The sequence below is a fragment of the Melanerpes formicivorus genome, unplaced genomic scaffold, assembly GCF_026170545.1.
Source record: "Melanerpes formicivorus ecotype bairdi unplaced genomic scaffold, bMelFor1.0.p_v2 SCAF_489, whole genome shotgun sequence".
Taxonomy (NCBI): Eukaryota; Metazoa; Chordata; class Aves; order Piciformes; family Picidae; genus Melanerpes; species Melanerpes formicivorus.
The window spans coordinates 78,727-104,952 of NW_027142841.1; the positions used below are offsets into that span (position 1 = coordinate 78,727).

The 26,226-nt window shown below is 47.8% G+C and overlaps 3 protein-coding genes across 4 annotated transcripts in view; 2 read left to right on the forward strand and 1 right to left on the reverse strand.

The window, feature by feature from the left end:
- The window catches only part of LOC137460013 (zinc finger protein 850-like), an 80,250-nt gene extending 60,963 nt beyond the window's left edge, over positions 1 to 19,287 (reverse strand). The window contains exons 1-2 of the mRNA XM_068170643.1: positions 19,216 to 19,287; positions 7,121 to 8,006 (exon numbers count right to left, since the gene is read on the reverse strand). Coding sequence (XP_068026744.1) covers positions 7,121 to 8,006; positions 19,216 to 19,287 — 958 coding nt within the window. The remainder of the gene's footprint in view (positions 1 to 7,120; positions 8,007 to 19,215) is intronic.
- LOC137460012 (transcription elongation factor SPT5-like) lies at positions 1,927 to 4,015 on the forward strand. Of its 2 annotated transcripts, none has more exons than XR_010992601.1 (2): positions 1,927 to 2,104; positions 2,448 to 2,527. XR_010992601.1 is itself a non-coding variant. In XM_068170642.1 (2 exons), the coding sequence occupies exons 1-2, from the start codon at positions 1,967 to 1,969 to the stop codon at positions 3,888 to 3,890; spliced, it is 234 nt and encodes a 77-aa protein (XP_068026743.1). In that variant the 5' UTR covers positions 1,927 to 1,966; the 3' UTR covers positions 3,891 to 4,015. The 2 variants fall into 2 exon arrangements, 1 of the variants encoding a protein (XP_068026743.1); XM_068170642.1 differs by lacking the exon at positions 2,448 to 2,527 and adding an exon at positions 3,795 to 4,015.
- A 159-nt stretch (positions 19,288 to 19,446) lies between the features above and the next one.
- LOC137460016 (olfactory receptor 14J1-like) lies at positions 19,447 to 20,379 on the forward strand (the record flags this gene model as incomplete). Its single annotated transcript, XM_068170645.1, has 1 exon — positions 19,447 to 20,379. A coding segment is annotated over exon 1 (903 nt), but the record flags the coding sequence as incomplete, so codon positions are not given.
- Positions 20,380 to 26,226: the final 5,847 nt, after the last annotated feature.

A 26,226-nucleotide genomic window follows, 5' to 3' on the forward strand; every position in this document is an offset into this window, starting at 1 on the left:
TTGGCCTTTATTGTCCCTTTTTGGCCATTAATTGTCCCTTTTTGGCCCCATGTTGGCCTTCATCATCCCTTTTTAGCCCCAAATGGACTGTTTTTTGCCCCCAAATTTGCTTTGTTAGCCCTTTGTGCCCTCACATTGGCTCTTTATTGTCCCCAGATTGGCTTTCTGGTCCCAAATCGGCCTTTATTGGTCCTTTTGGCCCCAAATTTGTCCTTTGTTGGCCCTTTTTGGCCTCAAATGGGCTTCATTTGACCCCTAGTTGGCCTTTATTGTCCATTTTGGGCCCCAAATTGGCTCTTGTTGGCCTCTATTGTCTCTTTTGGGCCCCTAATTGTCTCTTTTTAACCCCATATTTGTCTTTTCTGGCCCCAAATTGGCCGTTATTGGCTCTTTTTAGCCCCAAATTGACACTTTTTGGCCCCAGTTTGGCCTTTATTGTCCCTTCTTAATTCCAAATTGGCCCTTTTTGGCCCCAATTTGGCCCCAAATTTGCCCTTATTGGTCCTTTTTTGACCAAAATTGGTCTTTTCTGGCCCCAAGTTGGCCTTCTTTGTCCCTTTTTAGCCACAAATTGTCCCTTTTTGGCCCCAAAATTGCCTTTATTGGTCCTCTTTGACACCAAATTGGCTCTTTTTACCCCAAAATTGGCCTTTTCTGGCCCCAAATTGTCTGTTATTGGCTCTTTTTAGCCACAAATTGGCCCTTTTTGGCCCCAGTTTGGCCCCAAATTTGCCCTTATTGGTCCTTTCTTGACCAAAATTGGTCTTTTCTGGCCCCAAGTTGGCCTTTATTGGCCCATTTTAGCCGCAAATTGTCCCTTTTTGGCCCCAAATTGGCTTTTATTGTCCCTTTTTAGCCCCAAATTGTCTCTTTTTTGCCCCAAGATGGCATTTATTGTCCCTTTTTGGCCCCAAATTGCCTCTTTTTGGCCATAAATTGGCCTTTTCTGGCCCCAAATTGGCCTTTATTGTCCCTTTTTAGCCTCCTGTTGACTCCTTTTGGCCCTAAATTGGCCCCTTTGGGACCCAAGTTTGCCCTTATTGGTCTTTTCTCACCCCAAGCTGGCCTTTATTGTTCCTTTTGAGCCCCCAATTTGCTCTTTTTGGCCCCACATTGGCCTTTATTGGCTCTTGTTTTGCCCCAAATTGGCTCTTTTTGGCCTGAAATATGCCTTTATTGTCGCTTTTTTGCCCCAAATTTGTCTTTTCTGCCCCCAAATTGGCTTTTGTTGTCCCTTTTTGGCCCCAATTTGCTTTTTATTGGCCCTTGCTGGCCCCAAATTGGCCTTTTTTGGCAGCAAATTTGTCCCTTGTGACCCCAGATCACTGGTTTTGGACCCTAAATTGCCATTTCTCTCCCCCCAAATGCCCCTTCCTCTCCCCAAATGCCCCTTCCTGTCTTTTTCTTGCCCCTTCCTGCCCCCAAATTGCCTCTTTTTGGCCCTAAATTGCCATTTCTGTCCCCCAATGTCCCTTCCTGTCCCCATCCTGTCCCTCTGTGTCCCCAGATGGGGGAGGAGCGAGCCACAGCCATCGCCCTGATGCGGAAGTCCATCGGCTACCAGTTCACTGACATGGTCAGGAGGTCCCCAAAGTGTCCCCGAGGTCCCCAAAGTGTCCCCAAGGTCCCCTCCTGCCCCCCCAGGCCCTGCAGATCAAGTCAGGGGTGGCTCCAGAGCCCCTCAAGGCGATGTCTCCATGGGGTCCTACCACCCGAGTTGGCCTTCCCCATGTCCCCAACCTCTTCCTCCTCCTCCCCCCAACCTCTTCCTCCTCCTCCTCCCCCCAACCTCTTCCTCCTCCTCCTCCCCCCAACCTCTTCCTCCTCCTCCTCCCCCCAACCTCTTCCTCCTCCTCCCCCCAACCCTTTTGGCTGTCACCAACCCTCTCCCTTCCCCCTCCCTGCCCCCCGGGATCGTGACCCCCGTGCTCAGCAGGGGCTGTGGCGCCCCCTGCAGGTGCTGAACATGTATGGGAAGGTGGTGGCAGTGAGGCACCAGGCTGTGAGCAGGAAGAAGGACAACTGCTTCGCCGCGGCCCTCGACTCGGTGCAGAACAACATCCACGTCCAGGGCATCATCAAGGTCATCGACAGCCCCCACTCGGTGAGGCCCTGGGGGGCTGGGGGGGTTGGGAGGCCAGACTTGGTCCTTTGGAGGCTTCTCTTGGGGCTTGGAGGGGTCTTGGGGGTTTGGAGGGATAGGAAGGGGGTTTGGAGGCCAAACTTGGTCCTTTGGAGGCTTCTCTTGGGACTTGGACGGGTGTCAGGGGGCTGGAGCCATCTTGGGGGGCTTGGAGGCATCTCAGGGGGGGCTGGAGGTCTCTAAAGGGGCTTGGAGACATCTCAGGGCTTTGGTGGATCTCGGGGGGGGGGGGGGTTGGTAGCCCTTGGATGCCCCTTGGTTGCCCCTGAGGTGCCCACGAGGTGCCCATGGTGTGTGTTCACAGGCAGCCATACTCTGCACTGCAGCTCCCAGACTCCCAGACTCTGCTGCACAACGGCAGCAGAACCCCAGCCCAGAGCGGGGCCTGGGACCCCCAGCAACCCCAACACCCCCTGCAGGTGTGTGCCCTCAGCCCTCCCGAGCCCCCACCCCATCCCTACCTTCCCCATCTCTCCTGTCACCTCTGCCCTCCCCCTTCACCTTTCCCCCTCCTCACCTCTGCCCCCCCACCTTTGCCCCCCCCAACCTCTCTCCCCCCTCACCTATGCCCCCCACACTTCAGCCCCTCCCACATCTGCTGCCCCCCCCCGCCTCCCCTCCACCTCTGCCCCCCCTCACTTCTGCCTCCCCATCCCCAACTCCTCCTTCATGGCCACCACCAGGAGTGGCCACCAGAGGGCGACCACCCGAGTTGGCCTTCCCCATGTCCCAAACACCTCCAGTGGCTCTCATCCACCTCTAACAGGCCCCAGAGTGTCCCCTAGGCCCCCAAAAGTGTCCCTTTATTGTGGCCTTTATTGTCCCTTTTTAGCCCCAAATTGTTCCTTTTTGGTCCCAAGTTGGCCTTTATTGTCCCTTTTTGGCCCCAAATTGGCCTTTATTGTCCCTTTTTAGCCCCCTGTTGGCTCTTTTTGGCCCTAAATTGGCCCCTTTGGGACCCAAATTTGCCCTTATTCGTCCTTTTTTGACCAAAATTGGTCTTTTCTGGCTGCAAGCTGGCCTTTATTGTCCCTTTTTAGCCACAAATTGTCCCTTTTTTGGACAATAAAGGCCAACTTGAGGCCATTTTGACACCAAATTGGCTCTTTTTTACCCCAAAAAAATCAGCAGCTCAGCTAGGAACTCTCTCGAGGGATAATGGGATAGATAGACATCTGGGCAAGGCTCTTGGTAAGGTTAATCTGTGGATACACCTTTTAATGGCAGTTGCCCTGAGATACCCTTCCCGAGATGATCTCCCATGGAATCCTAAACCCTGGGCTACCATAGATGAGGGAATTAAGTGTCTGAGAGACTTTGCTGTTAGAGAGCTACTCTATGGTGAACATGAACCTCTGAATCCTGATGACATCCCTGTGGGTACTGGTCTTGCTAAAAAGCTCATCAAGCTTGCTCCTTCTAATTATGCAAACATTCTGGCAAGCAGAATTGTGTCAGGGAATTATGGTGGAGCTCCTCCTACGGTTGGCCAATTCAGTGATCAAATGAGACAACTGGAGGAGAGCATGACACGTGGTTCTTTGGTTTCAGCCATTGAAACTCTCTCTGGAAAAACTGAGAGTTGCATGAAGGATCTGAAGGATTCCCTATCCCAATTGGCACAGAGAGATAATTCCAATTCTTCCCCCAGGTGGATACAAGTTTCATCTGTGAGGAACAGACATCCCCCAAGGAGGCCATTCCAAACCAGAACAAACCAAAACAGACCACCGAGGCAGTCACGTAGGACTGTTTGGATAACTCTGCATCTCTCTATGAAGAACTTCTTCCTAACATCCAGTCTAAAGCTCCCCTGGTGCAGCTTGAGACTGTGTCCTCTTGTTCTGGTTCTGCTTGCCTGGGAGAAGAGACCAGCCCCCACCTATCTACCACCTCCCTTCTGGCAGTTGTAGACAGCAATGAGGTCTCCCCGAGCCTCCTCTTCTCCAGGCTAAGCAACCCCAGCTCCCTCAGCCTCTCCTCATAGGGCTTGTACTCCAAATCCCTCCCCAGCTTTGTTGCCCTTCTCTGGACACCTTCCAGCATATCAACATCTTTCTTAAACTGAGGGGCCCAGAACTGGACACAGGACTCAAGGTGTGGCCTAAGCAGTGCTGAGTACAAGGGCACAATGACTTCCCTGCTCCTGCTGGCCACACTATTCCTGATGCAGGCCAGGATGCCATTGGCCCTCCTGGCCACCTGGGCACACTGCTGGCTCATGTTTAGGCAGCTGTCAATCAGCACCCTCAGGTCCCTCTCTGTTTGGGAGCTCTCCCGCCACTCTGACCCCAGCCTGTAGCTCTGCATGGGGTTGCTGTGGCCAAAGTGCAGTAAAGTTCTCTAGTCTATCAGCAGGCACATGTGTCACATCTCAACTGGTCATTCTCTACTGGCATGTGTGTCATTAAGGCAAAGAAGAGGTCAAAATAACAAAACTGTATTTTAACATGTGTACTGGAGCAGAATGACCTCCCTGCTCCTGCTGGCCACACTGTTCCTGATGCAGGCCAGGATGCCATTTGCCTGCTTGGCCACCTGGGCACACAGCTGGCTCATGTTCAGCCTACTATCAACCAGTACCATCAAGGTAGCTTTCTGTCTGGCTGCTCTCCAGCCACTCTGACCCCAGCCTGTAGCACTGCATGGGGTTGTTGTGGCCAAAGAGCAGCACCCAGCACTTATAGGGGCTCTGCCTCCAACCAGATGGAGGGGAGAGACAAATTGGTTTGTTGGATCACACAGAACCAATGGCCTGGCAAGTTGATACCATGAGAGGATAAAGCTTTAGTAGATACAGGTGCCCAGAGTGCTCTGACACCATCCAACTATGAGGGGTGGAACCCATCTGTGTTTCTGGTGTGACAGGAGGATCCCCACACCTGGATGTGTTGGAAGCTGAGTGCTGGGATGCAAGCCACAGTTTGCTTTCACTTGGAGGCATGGAAGGAGTCACTGGACTCGATGGCCCCAGAGGTGGAAACACAGCCCCAGCATTTGCAGCATTTGGACTGGGCATGGACTGATCCAGACTGTGCTGGAACAGAGTGGAGCTGCAGAGCACCTGCAGTGAGCAGCCCTCTGGGTACTGCAAAGCAACCTCCTGTGGAGTGAGAATGGACAGTGCCTGAGGTGTGCTGCTGATTGCTGCTGGGCATGGTGCAGGTGGCACAGAATGAGGGCTTGGGAATGTCAAAGGTTAAGCTGGAAATTTGCTGCCATTACTCCACACCATCCTGCCTCATGCCACCTTCACAGGGACAGTGCTGGCTGGAGTAAAGGACTACAGGGCTTGAAGTTCAGTTGGCAACATGGGAGGCTTCCTGTTCTGGTTGCTGCTGTTGGGTTCTGGCTCTCAGGTGCTGTCTCTTTGCTGAGGGGGAGGGCTGCAGGGGTTTAACTCCTGGCTGCTGCTCACTGCTGTGCTTCTTTCTGCAAACAGCCTCAGGTCAGTGTGCACTATGTGATCTCATCTGGATTCAGCTCTGTTGATGTTGTCTCAAGTCCTTATCTCAACCCAGAGGGTTTGTGGGGTAGTGGTCGGTGGGGCTGGGGCGGGGGGAAGCCTCTGCAGGGATCTAGGGGGAATCGGTGGGGTTTGGTTGGGTGGCTTCTGCGGATATGTGTGGGGGGGATCCATGGGATCTGGGGGAGATCGGTGAGGTACGGGGTGGGGGTGGGGCTGTGAGGTCCGGAGGAGCTCTGCAAGCTTGGCGCTTGGGGTCTGTGTGGTTGGGGGGGGGTCGCTGTGATTGTGGGGACCTCTGTGCGGCTGTGGGAGGCCACCCCTGGAATGCTGGGGTGAGGTTTGGGCCCCTGACTCCAAGAAGGACTTTGAGGGTCTGAAGCAGGTGCAGAGAAGGGCAAGAAAGGTGGGGAAGGGTCTGGAGAACAGGGCTGGTGAGGAGCAGGTGAGGGAGCTGTGGGTGTTTAGTGTGGAGAAGAGGAGGCTGAGGGGAGACCTCTTGGCCTCTAGAGCTCCCTGCAAGGAGGCTGCAGTGAGGTGGGGGTTGGTTGCTGCTGTTGGGTTCTGGCTCTCAGGTGCTGCCTCTTTGCTGAGGGGGAGGGCTGCAGGGGTTTAACTCCTGGCTGCTGCTGCTCACTGCTGTGCTTCTTTCTGAAAACAGCCTCAGGTCAGTGTGCATTATGGGATGTCCTTTGGATTCAACTCTTTTGAGCTTATCTCAAGTCCTTACCTCAACCCAGAGGGTTTTTTGATTCAGGTGTGTGTTCTTTTTCCCTCCCTTCTGTTTTGGGGGGAACAGGCAGCTTAACCTCTTCTCAGCTCCTCAACCTGTTCCAGCCCCAGAGTGGAAAGCCAACAGAAGCTTTCGGAGTTCTTCCAAAGATCTCCATCAGCTTCCCCCTACACCTTCCAATGATTCCAAAAGTCACTCCTAGGACCATCCAAATCCCAAACACCTAAGATCACCTGAAAGCCCCTGAAGAATGCCTCTGAGATGCCCCTCAAGACTTCTCTGAGAGCCTCATTTTCCCCTCCCTGAACTGGGCACACAGCTCCACCCCATCCATTGGGAGCAAATGCCCCCAAAATTCAGGCATTGAGGCAGGGATATCTGAAATAAAAGCAAACAGACAGGATTTGGGTAACTTTTGGGTTTTATTGACATGATTGGTGAATATACAGAGAGGATTTCTTACCCCAGGGAGACACAAAGCATTGGGGAAAAACCAGACAGACCCTGCGGAAGAACCAGATAGACTCTGGCAAAGCCCTGCTGAGCTCCACTGGGAGCTCCAGCTGTGCCAACTGAGCACTGTAATTGTTCTCATTAGCAATAATTGGTGTTAAGAAGGGCAGGAGGTGTTGGTTGCTGCTGGTGTCCCCAGTCCCTGAGAACTGCAAAGGAAAAAGAGATGATTTTGATGCTGGAAAGGCCCTCAAAGATGGGTCACGATTACCCAACAGATTTTAGGTGGATTTATGCCTCCCCTCCAGTGCAGGCTGCTCTCAGTTGTGGGTGCAGCGGTGATTGCTGAGGGATAGCTTCTGGGTGAAGCTCTTACCGCAGTCGCCACAAGTGAAGGGCATCTCACCAGTGTGGGTGCGGCGGTGCCGAGTGAGACTTCGGCTCCGTCTGAAGCGCTTCCCACAGGCAGCACAGGTGAAAGGTTTCACTCCGGTGTGGGTGCGGTGGTGCTCAGTGAGAGTGCTCCTGTGTCTGAAGGCCTGGCCACACTCAGCACAGCTGAAAGACTTATCGCCAATGCGCACGCCACGGTGATCTATGAGGCCTGCAGCCTGGGTGAAGTTCTTGCCACAATCAACACAGCTGTACGGCTTCTCACCGCTGTGGATGAGTTGGTGCTGCATGTATGGAGTACTCCTGGTGAACGTCTTGCCGCACTCAGCACAGGGGAACAGATGCTCTCTAGTGTGGATGCGGCGATGGATGGTGAGAGTGGAGCTGTGTTTGAAGCTCTTGCCGCAGTCCCTGCAGGTGAAGGCCTTCTCGCTGGTGTGGGTGAGGCGGTGTTGCCTAAGATGAGAGATCACCCTGAACCGCTTGCCACAGCTGTCACAGGAGAAGGGTCTCTCTCCCGTGTGGGAGCGGCGGTGCTGGATGAGATTAGAGCGCTGGGTGAAGCTCTGCCCACAGTCAGCACAGGTAAACGGTTTCTCTCCAGTGTGGGTGTGGCGGTGTTGGGTGAGATGACCTCGCTGGGTGAAGCTCTGACCACAGTCGACACAGATGAACGGTTTCTCTCCAGTGTGGGTGAGGCAGTGCCGGGTGAGATTGCCGCTCTGGGTGAACCTCTGGCCGCAGTCACCACAGGTGAAAGGTTTCTCTCCAGTGTGGGTGCGGCGGTGCTTGATGAGCTCAGAGTTCCAGCGGAACCTCTTGCCATAGTCACCACAAACGAAGGGCCGGGAGCCAGGTTGTGGGCAGTGGTGCTTCACTAGCTCTGAGCTACCTGGGAAGCTCTGCCTACACTCAGGGCACTGATTCAGCTCTTTGGGTGACACTGAGGGACCTGCTCTGGCTTCATCCTCCTCCATACATTCCTCCCCCTCATCCTGGTCACTTTCATCATCATCATCCTCCTCCTCCTCTTCACAGTTGTCATTCTCAGCATCATCCTCCATCTTCTCCTCTTTTTCCTCCTCATCCTCCTCTCCCTTGGGACTGCACATTGGCTTCTCCAACTTGATCTCTGGGTGCTGCTTCTCCTCCCAACTCTTGCCTGGGTCCTTCTGTGAGGCCATACTGTGGGAGGGAGGGGTCACAGCTCTGCAATAGGGAAGATGGAAGCACCTGAGCCCACGACCTCAAACCCTCAGATCCTGCCTGGGTCATGACATACTGCAAGAAGGGGGCCGCTTTAACGACCAATTTGATCAGCGGATTCCACTTTATTGAGCATCAGACACATCTTATATACAGTTTGCTATAATTATGCCCACTTGGCAACATACTATTGGTTGCTCTCTAAAAGGTTACATCATTGTTTTCACAACTCTGTGGAATTCTTCCATCCGGCCTAATTGCTCTCTTTCCCAGATCTCGCCTCCTCCTTATCTTGCTTGCCTCCCATCTCAGGGGCAGCTGGACTTCAGCATACCAAGCAATCAGCACTTTCTCACATCTCCTCTCCGCCAGTATATTATCAACAGAGAATTCTTCAAGGCCTGAATTGCACAGGTGTTCCTGGGACCCATGTCCCCTCTTGTCCGACAACAATTCCCCCGTTTTTCTTTTGTGCAAGTAAGGCCTTGGAAGTTATTCTTTGAACACTTTGCATAATACAATTATAAACAAGTTTAACAATAATCAAAATGAGTACAATAATACCTAAGAACCTTAAAACTTACTACTATAATTAACAAACATATTTACATTAAGTCTGGGTATCCCTATCAGACACGTCTGAAAAAGTTCAATCAATTCATTATTACCTGTTATGTTGCATCTTTATTTTCTCTAGGATGGTCAAAAAGCATAATTTGTTTAATGGTAGCAAGATTTCTTTAATCTGTAAAGGTAGATCTGGCCAGGCTCTAGCTTCACAGACAGAAAACTTGCAGGCAATCAGCAAGAGCAAAAGAGCTTCATTGCTTTGCCCAATATAAAAATTACCCATAATAATGTGTTTTTGGTCATCCTAGTAATACTAATCTCTTATTGGTACCAACTTCACCCAAAAAGCAACCTTACAATAGTTTTCTTCATCTTATATAGTTTCATCATCTATATAAGCAAACTTATGCTAAATAGAAGGGAGGCATATGATAGTCTTAGAATAGGTGGTCAAATCCCTTCTCCCTACATTCAGTGTGGTAAGGGTCAGAGCATCCACTTTCACACATGCTCAATTGTGCAGGCTTCTTATCTGAAGAAAACAAATTCCCAGTTCTGAATGTTTATCTTTAAGACAGCTCCTTCTCAGCCATGATGTCTCCAATTAACCAGACAGTGTCCTTGCAAGTCTGCAAGAGAGGTTTCTTTCTCTTTACCCTCTAAACAGGCCTCACAAGATCCTGACCCTTAATCCCAGTGCACTCTAAGTCTTACAATTTTGACACAAATTACCAGTATATTCATCACAATTCTCCCCCTTTTTTTTTTTTGTCACCATTGATTTGTGTTAAAATTTCCAGATATTTCAGAACCTTCTTAATTGGATCATAATTAAGTTCATCTGTTCTGATCACATTCTGATCATAATTCTCTACTTGTAACTCGTTGACATGAGCAATCTTACTTAAAGGTCTTAGTATTTTGTAACAACAATTGCAGAGTATTATGCATAGCAATATTACAATTATTCCAACAATATTACAAACAAATGTTGAAGCCAATTTAGATTTGGTAACCAGAAAGTTAATTTATCCCATATTTCTTTAAATCCACAAGAAGTATCATCTAAAGAAATCTGATGTAATATCTGATTGTGGTTTACAATCGCCTGTAAATCTGTTTCCACTCGTTTATCTAGATTAACATAACTACAACAACTTACATTTATGACTACACATACACCCCCTTCCTTAACATATAAAAAATCCAAAGCTAATCTATTCTGAGTAGATATTTTCGAGAGACTATTGATTTCAATTTGCTGCACTTTTATTGCATCTGTGCTTGCATTTACTATGATTTCAACTGTAGCAGAAAAATTTACTATTGCTTTTTCAAGTTCAAGTCTTTTCTCTCCGGTCTGATCAAGATTCCACATATTTGCTTCTCCATAACTAATAAATTGTGAACACTTTGAATATTGCCCTATAAAAATTACATCGCCACATCCAGGGTCAGTTCTATTTCCCCCCTTATTCTTGTCTATAGTTATTTGCCAACATCGCTGGACACAAGGTACTGGCATATTCGCATGTAAAGGTTCCTCAAATTGTAATTTCCACCTTAACTGAGATTGTGGGATCTCCATATGATCCTCATGCTTATGATTTTGGAATACTTTTGTATTTCTGTTACATTAGGAAAGGCTGTTCCTATTAAAGGAAGCCCATGGGCCGAATTTTTAGGTAGCCGGGAACAGATCCAACAATCAGTCAAATTATAACTATTCACTATCCCTTTCAATAGATGCAGATAAGTGTTTTGTTCCCATGACCTTACTTCAAATGGTGCTATCATCAATATGATTAATGGGGTTATGATCTTAGCTCCTTTTAATCTGTATATCATTACTGATGTTGAAAGAGAATTCATCCACACAGGGCAACGTGGTTTTTGATCTCAATTGAACTCCTTATGTGCAAATAGGGCTAGGATCAAAATTAGGCTCCACCAGTATATGTTAACTCTTCCTCCTCGGCCTGCTGGGGTGCAACCAGCAGCTGGGTGTATTTTCTTCTCGGCAGCAGTTACATTCTTCAGGAGTCCTACAGATTTTAACTCCTTAACCCACTTCAAAATTCCATTTGGAGTCTCTTCTCTACTTCCTTGGTTAGTTCGTTTACCATTTCCCATTGTGCTTTTGTTATTTCAATTCCTCTTCCTTCAAAATCTTATGTCTCTTACTTTTCCTTTTACTAATCCCTTTTAATTATTCCTGATATTTCCCAACTAAAATTTCTCTAGTCTTTATTTCCCACTTATGCCAATCCCTTTCAATAATTTTCCATGGGGATTTAAATCCTTTTTCTCACCACAAAATAGGTTTTCTGTATTTACCAGCCCAAACTGCCTATTTTCAGATTCAGCATTCAGGACAAAATATTTTTTTGATTGATGCTTTTGACCCCAGATTATCATAACAGTTATTGTGATCGATGTTCGACTTCATGGGAAATGCTGTTCCCTCTTAGTCTTGATTCTTCTGCACATTAGTGAAGGAATAGTTGTTAAAATTAATACCTATTTACTACAAACCTTAACTTATGCTAATACCAAAAATCCTTAAAACCTTAAAAAACTATGTTAAAATTAATCCATCAAATCAGTGTCTAAAAAGAAATAAAATTGTTACATTAACTAAAAAACACTTTCCAAAATTAAAACCTGTTTATACATTCCTTAACTATATTACATGGAGCTCCTTTGAAATGCCTAGGCAGACAACTAAGAAGGTTCGAACCAAAAGAAAATCTTACAATTTGAACTCTTAACTAAGTGCATACACCTTACTGCAATTACTATGTACTAAGTACTTATAAATACCAAATGCTTACTTATTCATTATGCTTATTAGAAAAACTTAACAAAACTCTAAATAACAAATCTCTGAAAGACGTTACAATCAGAAATGACAAAATGAGTACTGTTGCTTTAAATCAAAACAGAGTAGTGCGGCTAAAGCCGCTGCGGGGGAAAGGGGTGGGGGCTGCTGCCGTGGCAGCTGCTCCGCTGCTACTGTCGGTGCTGTCGGTGTCGGTGGTGCGTCAGCCGGTACCGCCTTGGTCGGAGCCGTCGGTATCCGCGGGGGCCGGCAGGGCTCGCGGGAGGAGTGCGGTGGCAGGAACGCTGTAACCGCGAGCCTCCAAGCGCTCCATTTTTTCTAAGAGGGGCTGTAAAGCAAAGTCGGCGCTGTTTGAATTCCTCGCTGCCGGTGTCGTCTTCCGAATCCGAGCCGTCGCTGGCGATGTCAGAGGAAGGTGTTGATAAAAGGGGTCGAACACACTGAGCTGCCTTTTTCCGGCTTTTTCTCCGCTGTGTGCAAACGGCAGTGGTGGGGGCTGGTAAACGCGGTGTGGTTGCCGCAAGATGTATCAGGGGCAGCCCCGGTCGATCGGTTGATAGTTCTCAAACACATCTTTCAGCTGCAACTCAGATACACCTGGCGCTGCATCTCGTCCTGACAAAGTTGCTCTAACTGCAGCAGCTATTCGCTATTTCAGTTCATAGGTTTTAACACAGTTCATGCATTCTCGCCACGGCTTTTGCAGCTTGATGGTAACCCAGTCCCACAGTTTGTCAAAAAACTTATCTGCTAACTTATGTCATTCTCCTTCTTCAAAGACACTATTAGGGTCCTGAAAACACCCTTTAGCAGTACCCTAAGTAAACAATCCTGCTAATTCCTTACTAAAGTCTATATCATTAACACATTGCTTTTCTAAAAAGCACTTAAATAAATCATATGCCTCTTGCCTCTCCATATTTACCGTCAGTGCACACTGTTTTGCAGCTTTTCCAGAGGTATCGGCAGTGTATCTTGGCTGGATCACTTCTGTAAGTGCATCCAAGGTGCGGAGCCTTTCCTGCTTGTCGGCTGCCCTTTTGACCCACCGGCGCAGTGTTTCTCTTCTTTTCTGCTTACCAGCTGCCCTTTGACCCACTGGTGCAGGTTTCCTTTGGCTCTTTCACCTCCTGTGCTGCTGCAGGGCTGAAACCATTACACCCAACCGTGGCCAGGATCATATCCTTTAGGAGCAGGGGGGGTCCCTTTTATCTCCAGGCAGAGAGGGTCCCTGTTTGGGCGCCATTTGTTGTGGTGGGAAGCATTGAGCAGACAATCAATATGATTGGTAATCAGGCTTCGACTTTATTGTTCAAAAACACAGCTTATATAGTATATTCAGCAGCTAAATATGCATACGTGTCATTATTCTATGAGCTATTAGTCCAGGGTTACATCATATTGTCCATCCTACTTGTGGTTAGGCCTACGTGCAACTCCACAACCTCCTTTCTCAGTAGGTCTTTGTTTCGCATATATACTTTGTTTCACATACTACTATCTTGTAAGTAACTATTTCACATGGTGCTATCTTCTAAAAATTACAAGCACAGTCACAGGGCTGTGGTGACCTTGCTACATCAGCATACCAGCTAAGCTGTGAGCAATAAACAACAAAATGGAGTCTGGCCTATACACTCTGATCAAACAGCTGTTCCATAGAACCATGTCCCTGCAATTCAAGCCATTCCCCAACACTCTGTAACCTCGACTCCAGAAACCAAGAGGTCATCCACGTGTCTCACCTGGAGCTCTTTGCCACAAGCACCAGGTTGGACCATTGTCACTTGCAGCCGTGTACAAAATGTTCTTAATGTCTGGACCATCTCGGACAGGTCCCAGACCCACTGCTTGAACTACCTCTTGCTTTATCTGGTCAAAGGCTGCTTGTTGTTCAGGTCCCCAGTGGAAATGGTTTCTCTTTTGAGTCACATCATACAGAGGTTTCACAATCTGACTGTATCCAGGAATGTGCAGTCTCCAAAATCCCACTATCCCCAAGAAACGTAGGGTCTCTTGCTTGTTTGTGGGACTTGCCATGGTAGACTCTATTAACCACATCCACTGGAATGTGTCGGCATCCATCCTGCCACTGTACTCCCAGAAACTGGATCTCTCTGGCAGGTCCTTTAATCTTGTCTTGCTTGATGGCAAAACAAGCCTGTGCAGATGATCACATACACAATACACAGTATTTACAAGATATACAGAAATGTACAGCAAAGAACATAACACAGAAGACCTTTCCCTCCTCCAAGTAGAGGGGTTCCCCCCCAACAGTATCCCCTTCACCCCCTTCCTCCCTTTTTCAACATAAATGATTAGAGAGAGAAAAGGTAATTATTAAGGAGGGAATTCTGTTAGTTCAAAGCAAGAATTAGTTTCTTATCTGTTAGTTCAAGGTCAGCACCCGCCAGCACAGACAGAACACAGCTGTTGCTCAGAGAGACTGAACCAGACAGACTGAACTGACTGAGATTGAAACTGAACTAAAGCTAAAAATTTAAAGTTGCATTCTACCAATCTACCAATGAAATTTGTTTAGACTTATCTCTGTTTTCATTCTACACCAAAACATTAATCCAGAGTGTTCCAGAAACTGTCCCTTCCTTAAAGGCACAGCCTAAAATGGTCACATTGACACAGCTTTGCCTGATGGTATCATAGTATCATAGCATCATAGTATCAGTCAGGGTTGAAAGGGACCACAAGGATCATCTAGTTCCAACCCCCCTGCCATAGGCAGGGACACCCCACACTAGATCAGCCTGGCCAGAGCCTCATCCAGTCTGGGCTTAAACACCTCCAGGGACAGGGCCCCAACCACCTCCCTGGACAACCCATTCCAGGGCTTCACCACTCTCATGGGGAAGAGCCTCCTCCTCACCTCCAGCCTGAATCTCCCCACCTCTAGCTTCATTCCATTCCCCCTAGTCCTATCACTACCTGAGATCCTGAGCAGTCCCTCCCCAGCCTTCCTGCAGGCCCCCTTCAGATACTGGAAGGCCACAATGAGGTGACCTTGGAGCCTTCTCTTCTCCAGACTGAACAGCCCCAACTCCTTCACTCTGTCCTCATAGGAGAGGTGCTCCAGCCCTCTGCTCATCCTCCTGGCCCTTCTCTGGACACCTTCCAGCACCTCCACATCCCTCCTGTAATAGGGGCTCCAGAGCTGGACGCAGTACTCCTGGTGGTATTTCACCAGAGCTAAGTAGAGGGGGAGAATCACCTCCCTTGACCTGCTGGCCACACTTCTCTTGATGCAGCCCAGGATCTGATTGGCTTTGTGGGCTGCAAGTGCACATTGAGAGCTCATATTGGGCTTCTCGTTCACCAGCACCCCCAAGTCTCTCTCCTCAGGGCTGCTTTCCAGCCAGTCACAGCCCAACAGCCAGTTCTGCCTTGCTTAGGAGGAAGTGAAGCAGAAAAGGTCATGGTGAAGATCTCTGCTCTTCCAGTTCTCTGGAATAGAACTGCAGGTGCAGGATCAGCTTCCCAGGGTGGAGTGAAACAGGTTGCAGAAAGAGCTGCTCAGGAGGGAATGGCTCCAGGCATGGTCTTTGCCTCAGAAGGAGGAGTGGGCACAACACTGAACAAAAGCTGTTGTGTTTCCATGGATCAGAGAGGAAGGACATCCATAGACATGGGTGAGAGATGGGAACAAAGCAGGATTGTGCAGGAAGTAGGAGCCAGCACAAGTTCTACACCGTGAGGGTAGTGGAACACTGGAACAGGTTGCCCAGGGAGGTGGTAGGTATCCCATCCCTGGAGATATTGAAGGTGAGGCTTGACAGGGCTCTGGGTAACCTGATCCAGTTGAGGATGTCCCTGGGAAGGTTGGACAAGAAAACCTTTGGAGGTCCCTTCCTGCCCAGCCCATTCCATGATCAGTGAGATATGGGAACCAAGCAGATTCTGCATGAAGTGTGGAAGGAAGACACCACCTGGGGCTTCTCAGAGCTCTGGGTCTGGCTATGGTTGTGGATTCCTGCCTTGGGCTTCAGTCTCAAGCAGCTGGTTGGAGCAATAACCCTGAGCTTGTTCTGCTTTGTTTGCATGGCTGTTGTAGTGAAGGGCATGTGTGAGTGCTGCTCTGCTTCAGGAAGCAGAACAGGGGACAGCAAGGACCTCTCTGGGAAGAGCTGGGGCAAATCTCACCTTCAAGAGCAGGCCCTAAGCCTCTGTCTTCTCCTAAGCTCCCATTTCAAGGACCAGGCCTAAGGCCTGTCTGCATTTCATAGAGCAATACTGAGCAAGACTTTCCTGAGGTTCATTTCCCTATTCCAAATGCCCTGGGATGGAGCAAAACCTGCACACAGGGAAGGTGGCCAACTGCAGTTAGGCTGTGGCAGGTGGAGTGTGGCAAATCAGACACAGAAGTTCACAGTATCACACAGTATCATAGTATCACCAAGATTGGAAGAGACCTCAAAGGTCATGGAGTCCAACCTGTCACCACAGACCTCATGACTAGACCATGGCACCAAGTTGTCCTCCTCCTGGACTCAGCAATGCTGCAGACATATCTGGATTCTCGGTGCCTGGGTGTGGGTTTCTGCAGTCTGAAGGAGAAGCAAGGAACTAGGGAGGCTGAACAGGAGATCTGCCAGGATGGGGATTGACATCTCTGTGGAGAGGCTGAAGGACCTGAGCTGCTTCAGCCTGCTGAATGGAGGCTCAGGGCACTGCCAGAGCAGTGTGCACATGGCTGAAAGGTGAATTCAGAGAGGATGGAGCTCTTCTGGGGAGTGGAGAGAGAACAAAACCTCCACAAAGTGCAGCTTGGAAGGTTCAGAGTGGAGATGAGGCCAAAGACATGTCCCTCAAAGGGCAGAGCTGCTATGCATGAGGCCATCCAGAGGTGTCAGGAAATGGCAGGGAGAGCACAGACAACTCAAGGAAGGGGTGGAAATGGCAGGGGGAGAGCTGGCTGGGGAAGCAAGATTGATGTCATCAGACTGAAGGGGAAGAGCTGCAGGGCATGGGACAGTGGAGGAAAGGCTGCAGTAGGAATGGCCAAGGCTGAGAGTCCCAACAGGACCATGGGTTTTGTGCCTTTGGCTCTGGCACTTGCCTCTGCCACCAAGGCCTGTGAGGAGAAATTTTTCTTTGAGGCTTTGAGGTTCTTCTATTGCAAGGGCAGTGGTCAGGGCTTGGCCTTTCTGCTTCACAGACCAAAGGCAAGTTTTTCTGCCCTGTACTTTGTCTCCCTGCAATCCTGGCCTCTAACAAGCTGCTCTAACAAGTCCCTGGGGAGCCTTTGTCAGTAACAAGCCTCAGTGAGGCCAATCAGTGCTTCAAGGTACTTTGGAGTTTTCTTCTGACTTGGACTTCTTGAGAGGCTTCTTGGCAGTACCTTGGCAGAGTCTCCTGGCAGTACCTGAGGATGATGTAATCAGCCCTAAATACTCCATGGGGCTCATTAAATACTGCTGAACCTCTAATTATTGCCAAGGTTTCTGCAGCTAATTGGAGAGATTTTTGCTGTACAAAGCATCTGATAAAAAGTACTTTTAAAGGAACATTTCATTCCTTTTCAGCAAAAACCCACAGCAAAACCTGACAAGGTCCTACCCTGGTCACTGCTCATCCTCACTCCCCACTGCCCCCAGCAGAGCCCAGAGCCACAGGTGAGGGACAGGATCTGCCTTGTCAGGGGCTGGGGCTCAGGGCTTGGCCCTTTGGATCAATGAAACCCCTCCAGGTTTCCTCAGCAGCAGAGCCACCTTGAGCTGCTTGACCTGACCTGTCAGCACTGCCTCAGTTCTCTGCTCTCACCACAGCCTGGAGATGCTTCAGTGCCTCCAGTAATGCTTCCCTTGCACCCACTGTCTCCTGCTCTAACCAGACCCTGGGGACATTTTCCCAGTATGCTTCACTGGGACCCATTAAGAGTAGAAGAAACTTCAGAGTTTGAATCTGACTTTGACTTCTGGAGAGGTTTCATCAGCTTCTCCGTCTCTGAGGCTCATGGACTCATCACCAAAGCAACCAGAGGGCTCCTTTAAATGCCTTGGGCTGGTCCGTTTGTGCTGAGCTAGGCCAGGCTCCTGGGCTGGAGGGATCTGCTGGCAAGCAGGAAGCACTTCAAGAGACAGCTCTGGCCAGGAGCAGGTCCTCTGCACAGCACAGCAGGGCTGAGGACACTGCCAGAGGATCTCAGGGACGTGAGGAAGGCAGAGAGAGCTTCAAGGTGGCCAGGACTGAGAGGGTGACTAAGAACTCACTGGAGGAGAAGTCACTGCAGTCACTGACACAGTGAGGCTGTGGGTGCAGGACACTGCAGCTGTAGCTCCTGGAGGCATCTCCATCTCAGCAGCTGACGCTCAGCTGAAGGCTCCTGGAGTGTGCACACAGAAGGAGGACCAAAGCCCTTCCCTTCCATCCTGTGAGCAGCAGTGAGCAGAGCTGGGTAAGGAGAAGGCTTCACCCCCAGCCCCTCTGCCTTTCTCTCTTCCCTTCACTATCTCTGTAGCACGGCAGGCCTGCTCCCTGTTTCTCCAACTCTCCATGGCTGTGGTGGTTTTAGGCAATGCCTTTAAAATTTAGTGTGACCGTTTGAGGCTGTGCCTTTAAGAAAGAGACAGTGCTGGGACACTATGGCTGAATGTTTTGGAATATTAACGAAAACAATCAGATATTCTAAACTAACTTCATTGGTGGATTGGTAGAACGCAGTTTTAAGCTTAGGTGCAGCTGGGACTTTCCTCAGTTCGCTCCTTTCCTTTTCCCTTTCCAGCTCGTCCGCTTCTGGGCTCCCTGCCAGACTGATTGTGGACAGATAAGCAACTAAGGCCTATTAATACTTTGCTTTAATTAATAACTTTTTCTCTCTTTCTAACCCTCTTTGGGGAAAAAGGGGAGAGAAGGGGGTACAAGGGGGGAACCCTCCTCCAGAAGTCAAACAGTCACAATTAGTTACAGATTTTGAGCAGAAAAGTAGAAACAAAATAAATAGATCACTCTTGGGTGTGAAAAAGAAAAGAAAAGATTATTCTAAACAAATTCATTGGATAAATATCTGGAATCAGAGGTGCTGTACCATAACAATTCTCTCTCTTCTCTTCTCATCTCAGCTGTTCTGCTTCACTCTGGAGAGATCACCTGCTTTGGCTGCCCTTGGCTAAGTCTAACCCTCTGCTTTTTTTCTCTCTCCACTCCTCCTTTCTGTCTTGGAGCAGGGGGCTAGGGGTTAGGGTCAGAGGAACAGCTTCCCTAGTCTCTGGCCAGGGTTTTTTTGTGTTGATTAATAATTGTAAATAGCTGTCTAATATTGTCACTCCTGGATGTTTTGTACCTGTTCATTGCATTCCATTGTAGAGTGTAGCTCTTGCTTGTCAATACAGCTTCATTTGCTTCTAACTGAGCTGCTCCGGCAAAGATAATGCTAGGGGGAAATATCAACCCACCACAATGGGACTCTTGTTCTCTGGGATTGGGCTCTTGACCACTTTTTGTTCTGACACCAGAGAAATCTTCATGGCAATTCTGGGTCCCTGCTGCATTTGAAGCTGTGATGAACTCTGCCATGGGTTGGTAGTGATGGGATTGAGCTGATCCATTCCTCAAGCAGCTCAGGGACAGGGCTTACAATGAGGCTAAGAGAAGTGTGCCCTAACTTGTCACTGCCTTTCTCTCCTTGGACAGGTCTCCATGGCCAGAGGCAGCAGATGGCCAACAGCAGCTCCATCACCCACTTCCTCCTCCTGCCATTCCCAGGCACAAGGCAGCTGCAGCTCCTGCACTTCTGCCTCTTCCTGGCCATCTACCTGGCTGCCCTGCTGGGCAATGGCCTCATCTTCACCACCATAGCCTGGGACCACCACCTCCACACCCCCATGTACTTCTTCCTCCTCAACCTCTCTCTCCTTGACCTGGGTGCCATCACCACCACTGTTCCCAAGTTCATGGCCAATACCCTGAGGGAGTCCAGGGACATCTCCTATGCAGGATGTGTTCTTCAGGTCTTTCTGTTTGCCTTTTTCATTTCAACAGAATTTTCTCTCCTCACCACCATGTCCTATGATCGCTATGTTGCCATCTGCAGAGCCCTGCACTATGAGACCCTCCTGGGCAGCAGAGTTTGTCTCCACCTGGCAGCAGCTGTCTGGGCCTGTGGAATTCTGTATTCTCTGCTGCACACAGCCAATACATTTTCCCTGCCTCTCTGCCAGGGAAATGCTCTGGACCAGTTCTTCTGTGAAATCCCCCAAATCCTCAAGCTCTCCTGCTCCACATCCTACCTCAGAGAACTTTGGCTTATTGTCTTCAGTGCCTGTTTATTCTCTGTCTGTTTTGTGTTCCTTGTGGTGTCCTATGTGCAGATCTTCAGGGCAGTGCTGAGGATCCCCTCTCAGCAGGGACGCCACAAAGCCTTTGCCACCTGCCTCCCTCACCTGGCTGTGGTCTCCCTCTTTCTCAGCACTGGCTTCTTTGCAAACCTGAAGCCCTCCTCCATCTCCTCCCCATCCCTGGACCTGGTGGTGTCAGTTCTGTACTCAGTGGTGCCTCCAGCAGTGAACCCTCTCATCTACAGCCTGAGGAACCAGGAGCTCAAGGCTGCCCTCAGCCAACTGATCCCTGGATGCCTTCAGAAGCAATAAACTCTTTGTCTTCTCCTGCAGAGCAGTTCTGATGTCACTCAGTGCAGGCCCAGCCTGGTTTCTCGAGTTATGGCTGCTGCTGGGGCTGTTCCCCTTGGGAGAATATTGTTCCCACACAAATGTCTTTCTTCAGACCATTTCTGGTTCAGTGTTGTCCTGTCTGGTGTGACCCAGAGGCTGCAGACATGAGGAGCTGTGCTCCCTGTGTGGTCAACACAAGAAAGGACACTGCAGGGAGTTGTTTCTCTTGTTTCCTTCCTCCAAGGCTTCTGTGGAGCTGCAGGGCAGTGCCTGTGTGCAGAGGTGGAGGGGCAGAGTCCCAGCACAGCAGCAGTGCCAGTGCCAGAGCTTGGGCTGTCCTCACCTGCTCTTTATTCCCTTCCAGCCTCTCCTGCTGAGCCTCTGTGGTGGGTGTAATGGGTTGGGGCAGACCCCCTCCCCACCATGCGCAGAAATAACGACTCAGACAAACGGATTGCAAAAGCGATGAAAAGTTTAAATAGAACGGTGAGTGCGTGCAGAGAACTAGAAACACAGTGACAAGAGAGAGACCCAAAACAGACCCAGAGAGATCCCATTCCCACCTGAGGGTGCACCCAAACCCCCAGGGCTCCTCCTTCCCCCCCCCCACTGCTAGGCTAGTCTCAGCTGGCCAGATCTGAGACTGCCCATCCCCCCGTGGCCTTGGGCCTAACCAGGCCCATGGCCGGGAGATCTCTTCCCCAGTTACCAGGTGGCGAGGAGGAAGGAAAGAGGAAGTGCCTGACCCCGCCGTGAGACTTATAGTGGTGCAAGGGATCATGGTAGGAAATAACCTAATTTCCTGTGCCCACCCACTGGGCTGGACTGCTGGACACAGGAAACACCCCTGTAGCAGAGGGCAGCCAGCCCAAACTACGACAGGAGGGCAAGGCCTGAGTGCTCTGGCAGCTTGGGCAGTGTACTGCTGTGTGGCAGTGCTGGGTCTGCAGGCAGGGTCAGGCCAGGGCTGCTTGTGGGATAGAGCTGTGATCCAGAGCAGCACTGCCATCAGAACAGGAGGTCTCCTCATGCCTTCACACCCCAACCCCCTCCCATTACAGACTGCACCTACTCAGAGTCCAATGTTTTTCTCCAGTCCATTTCTGATTCAGCACTGGACTGTCTGCAGTGACCCAGAAACTGTAGACATGAGAAACACTGTTCCCTGTGGTTTCAAAACAATCAAGGACCCTTCAAGTTTTGTTTCTCTGAGCACCTTCTGGAAAGCTTTCTCTGAAGCTGCAGGGCACTTCCTGTGTGCAGAGGTAAAGAGGTAGACTCCCACTAGAGGTTGCTGGGCTCTGATCCTTGGAAGAATGTGTCAGGCTCTTGTCCATTGTTCAGGACACTTGGACAATAGACAATGGTCTGAAACTGATGAGGTTCAGGCTACACAGAGAGACAAAGTTTTCCAACATGAGGATAATCAGCCCCTGGAAGCTGTTTTCCTGAGAGTGTGCAGGAGCTCTGCCCCAGGCAGTGACCACTACATGTTTGGCTCAAGCCCTGAGGAATCTGCTGTGATTCTGCTTAGAGCTGGAGGTTGGTTGAGACACTTCCTGAAGTCCCTTCCAGCCTGACTGCTGCTGTCCTCCCTTGCACTTCATAGCTTCCAATTAGGGAAAGCTCTTGGACCCTCCCTGTTCACAGCACTCATTCCCAGCAAGTGCAGAGCTTTCTCACAGGGTATCCCAGCCAGCACTGACCACATCCTTCACTTCACCCAAGATCTTCTCTGGTTACTGTTGTAAAGCACTCCACAAAGAACCTCTGACCCTCCTGGCCTTGCACTTCTGGGGTTGTACCTTCTGATGGTATTGCTGAGGTTCCTGTGGTATTTACCCCCTTGGGTGGCAACTCCATGGAACAGTTTTCATTCCATACCTGTAGTGTCCTGCAATTCCCCACACTGTTAACTTGTTTGAGGCACTGGCCCTCTAACCTTAAATGCTGTCATGCTGGGATTCCAGTCCACAGGGACCTGGACACGTGAGTGGATTTGGCCATCAAAGACCTCCTGAAGTTTCACAAGGCCAAGGCAGGCAAGGTCTGCACGGGGGCAGAACAACCTCATGCCTCTGGACAGGCTGTGATGTGACCAGCTGGGCACTGATCCGAGGAAGGGGGCATGGGAGTCTTGATGGAAGCCACATCAGATGGTGAGGTTCCCATTTCTAAAAGAGGGTGGAGAACCTGGAGAAGTGCAGAGAGATTCACAGTATCACAGTATCACTAAGGTTGGAAGAGACCTCGAGGATCATTAAGTCCAACCTGTCACCACAGACCTCATTCTCTCATGAAGAGCTTAGGGCCCCACAGTACAGGACCTGTGTGGCAAGCTGGAGGCAGCTGGACCACTCTGGCCTGATGAAGGGCAGGTACATGACAGTCTAAAGGCAGACAGCACCTGCCTGGAGAGGTTTTGGAGCCAGGCTCTTCTGCAGTGCCAGATGGCATGACAGTGGCAACAGTAAGAAGGTGCTTGCTCCCAGGAGCTTTGCCCTGGGCCATAAGCAAGTTCGTGTCTGCTCAGTTTTGTCTGTTTTGTGTTCATGGTGGTGTCCTATGTGCAGGTCTTCAGGGCAGTGCTGAGGATCCCCTCTCAGCAGGGATGCCACAAAGCCTTTGCCCTCTGCCTCCCTGTGTCAGTTTTAGGCTATGCCTTTCAGAAGAGACAGCTACTGAGCACTCTGGCTGAATGTTTTGGTGTAAAAAGGAAAACAAAGATAATTCTAACCGAATCTCATTGGTAGATCAGTAGGAATGTAACTTTAAGGTTTTGCTCTGTGCAGTCAGCCTGAGTCTGTTTCAGTCTTGGTCTGGACAGCTGTTTTTCTTTCTTCTGTGCTTGGTGCCGACCTTGGATTAATGAGAGAAGAAAAGAATTCTTCCCTTAGCATATGCTTTGAACTAACAGAATTTCCCTTAATAATTACTTTTCTCTCTAACCCTTTTTGGGAAAAAAGTGAGGAAGGGGGAAAAGGTTTTTTTGGGGGGGACCCTCCTCTATTGGTGGGGGGGCAGTTTTTCTCTGTTACTTTCTTTCCTGTATATTTTTGTATACACTGTAAATACTGCATGTTGTGTATATATTCATTGCAGTTCATTCTGCTTGTGAAATACAGCTCTTTTCCATTTTGCTTCTCTGACTGAGTTAGCTGTGGTTTTGGGGGGGGGGGGAGGGGGGAGAACTGAACTTTTCTCACTACCACACATACCTAAATCCCCCCTCCTTATTTTTTGTTATTGTTGTTGTTCTTTTTAACCTAAAATGAGAATGCATGTTGTGTTATAATTAATTTTGACTTTCCCTTTAACTGTTTAAAATGATGGCAAGCTGGTGAGGTGACAGAAGTCCGTATGAACATTTTCTCTAATCACACAACAATCAAACAATCATAACAGTCAGCCCCAATTCAGCTGAGGTTTTTTTAGTAAATTCTTCTGATTGATGCTTTTGATCTCAGATTATCATAACAGTTACTGTGATCGATGTTCGACTTCATATTCTTGATTCTTCTGCTGTTGTTTATTGCGATGATTGCAGTTGACATGGGGTAGTTATCTCTTGCTGGTATCACTAAAACCCTTACCTATAAAATATACTATTTTTTTGTTATTGTTATTTTTTTCTGGATATATTTTTTAACTATTTTCAGAATTTTATTATTTTTATTTTAATTTTTTATTTCAATTAATTCTTTATTTTTTTTTATTTCTTTAATGTTAATTTTTAATACTTTATCATGCCCAGCAGTGCTCCACAGACGTTTGCCATGGCACTGTGGGCCATGGTTTAGTGGCCATGGCGGTGTTGGGTTGATGGCTGGGCTCAATGATCTTAGAGGTCTCTTCTAACCTTAATGATTCTAGGGCATACTGAACCCAGTCCCTTGCCCTTGAGAGCCTGGAGGCAGGCAGAAAGGAAGGAAGCATCTTCATTTATTAAAGATAACACAGCTATGGACACCAAGGCCCTGAGGAGTGAATCCGGAGGACCGCTGGGCCCCTCCCAGTGCATGCCCATCCATCAGGTCCCCTCTGTCCTGACGCTGCTGCAGGACCTGGGAAAACACAAACATCAGCACCATCATGTGATGTTTTTTCTTTTAATTTTAATTTTATTTTTAACCCAACTTTTTAATTTATTTTTTTTTATTTTTTGATCTTAATTTTAAATTTTTTAAAATTGTAATTAATTTTTTATTTTAAAATTTTTATTTTCTTTATATTTTAATTTTAATTTTATTTTTAATGTAATTTTAAATTATTTTTTATTTTTAAAATTATTTTGATTATTTTTATTTTTAATGTTTATTATTTTAAAATATTTTAATTATTTTGATTTTTTAATAAATATTTTCCATCTAATTTTTAAATTTAAAAGTCGTTATTTTTTCATTAATTTTAATTGCTTTTATTTTATTTTTAATTTTTTGCTTTTTTATTTTTTAATATTTGTATTTTTTTTTCCTTATTTTTCACATTTTTTTTTAATATATCCTTTTGTTTTAATCTAGTAGTCCCTATCTTAATAACCCTTTATTTTTTGCTAATAATCCTTATGGGTTTTGCTAATAGTTATTTTTTGTTACTGATCTTTATGTTTTTAGTTTTTTTAATTGTTGTTTGTTTTTATTATTACTTTGTTGAGTTGTTTTTATTTTCTTTTTTCTTTTGTTTTTTTAACTTCTTTTATTATTATTATTATAATTTGTTATTATTTTGTTATTTTGTACTTTATTTTTTATCTAAAATATTTTATTTTGTCATTTTTTATTGTACTTTTTGTATCTAAGTTGCATTTGGTGATACTGTGATTTTTTGTTTTGTTATATATATATTTTTAATTTTTGGTGTGTGGTTTTTTTACTATTGTTTTGTTTTTTTTATTTTTTGTATTTTTTATTTTATCTAGTCAATGTCTAAGAAGGAAATAGAGAGATGTTAGCAAAACTCTAAATAACAAATCTCTGAAAGACATTACAATCAGAAATGATGAAATTAGCACTGTTGCTTTAAATCAGAACAGAGCTTTGGTAGACTGGGGTCTTACCAGGAAAGGGAAGGTGTGGGAGGTGGGGGGGGGGGGTGTGCCTTGCAAGGTATGCCCTAACTGCAATTGTTTCTGCACTAGGGTCTTAACAACTTGCAGCCTATCTTGTCTGAGCAACCACTGTTCCACCCATACTGGATTAGCTGTTGTCTATTTTAATTTGAGGGTTGGTTGCTGACCAGTAGCCGCTACAGAAATGGAACAGGAATGAGTTTTCCTCCTAGCTAACTTAAGGCATCTCTGCCCAACAGAGCAACTGGAAGGGTTAACAAGTACGGTCTTACAGCAATTGATTTGCCATCTTTAAAAGCTAACTGCACTGGCTCTTTGCTAACCCAGGTTGTTTGCATACCTTTTAAACCCATGACTCCAGAATTTGCCATCAGCAATGGCTAGTGACCATTCCACTTATAGCAAGGTATAATAGCGACATTGTCTCCAGTATCCACAATCATTGAAAGTTGTACAGTTTGTCCACAAGAGTGTCTGATAGTTACAATTTCTTCTGGTTTTCCCTTTTGGATTTCTAGGGCCAATAAGATATTAGGGCATACCAGTGGAACCAAAGCCTTCTTGTTCTTGAATCCTGTATGAAGCCCTAGGCACTCAGGACTCAAATGGTATTAGCTGAGCAATTTTTGTCCCAACAGGAGTGCTAACAGGAAGGGTAATGGTATAGTGCATAATTTTCATAACCCAGTCATAATCATAATCTATTGAATAAGGAATTATAAAGATGC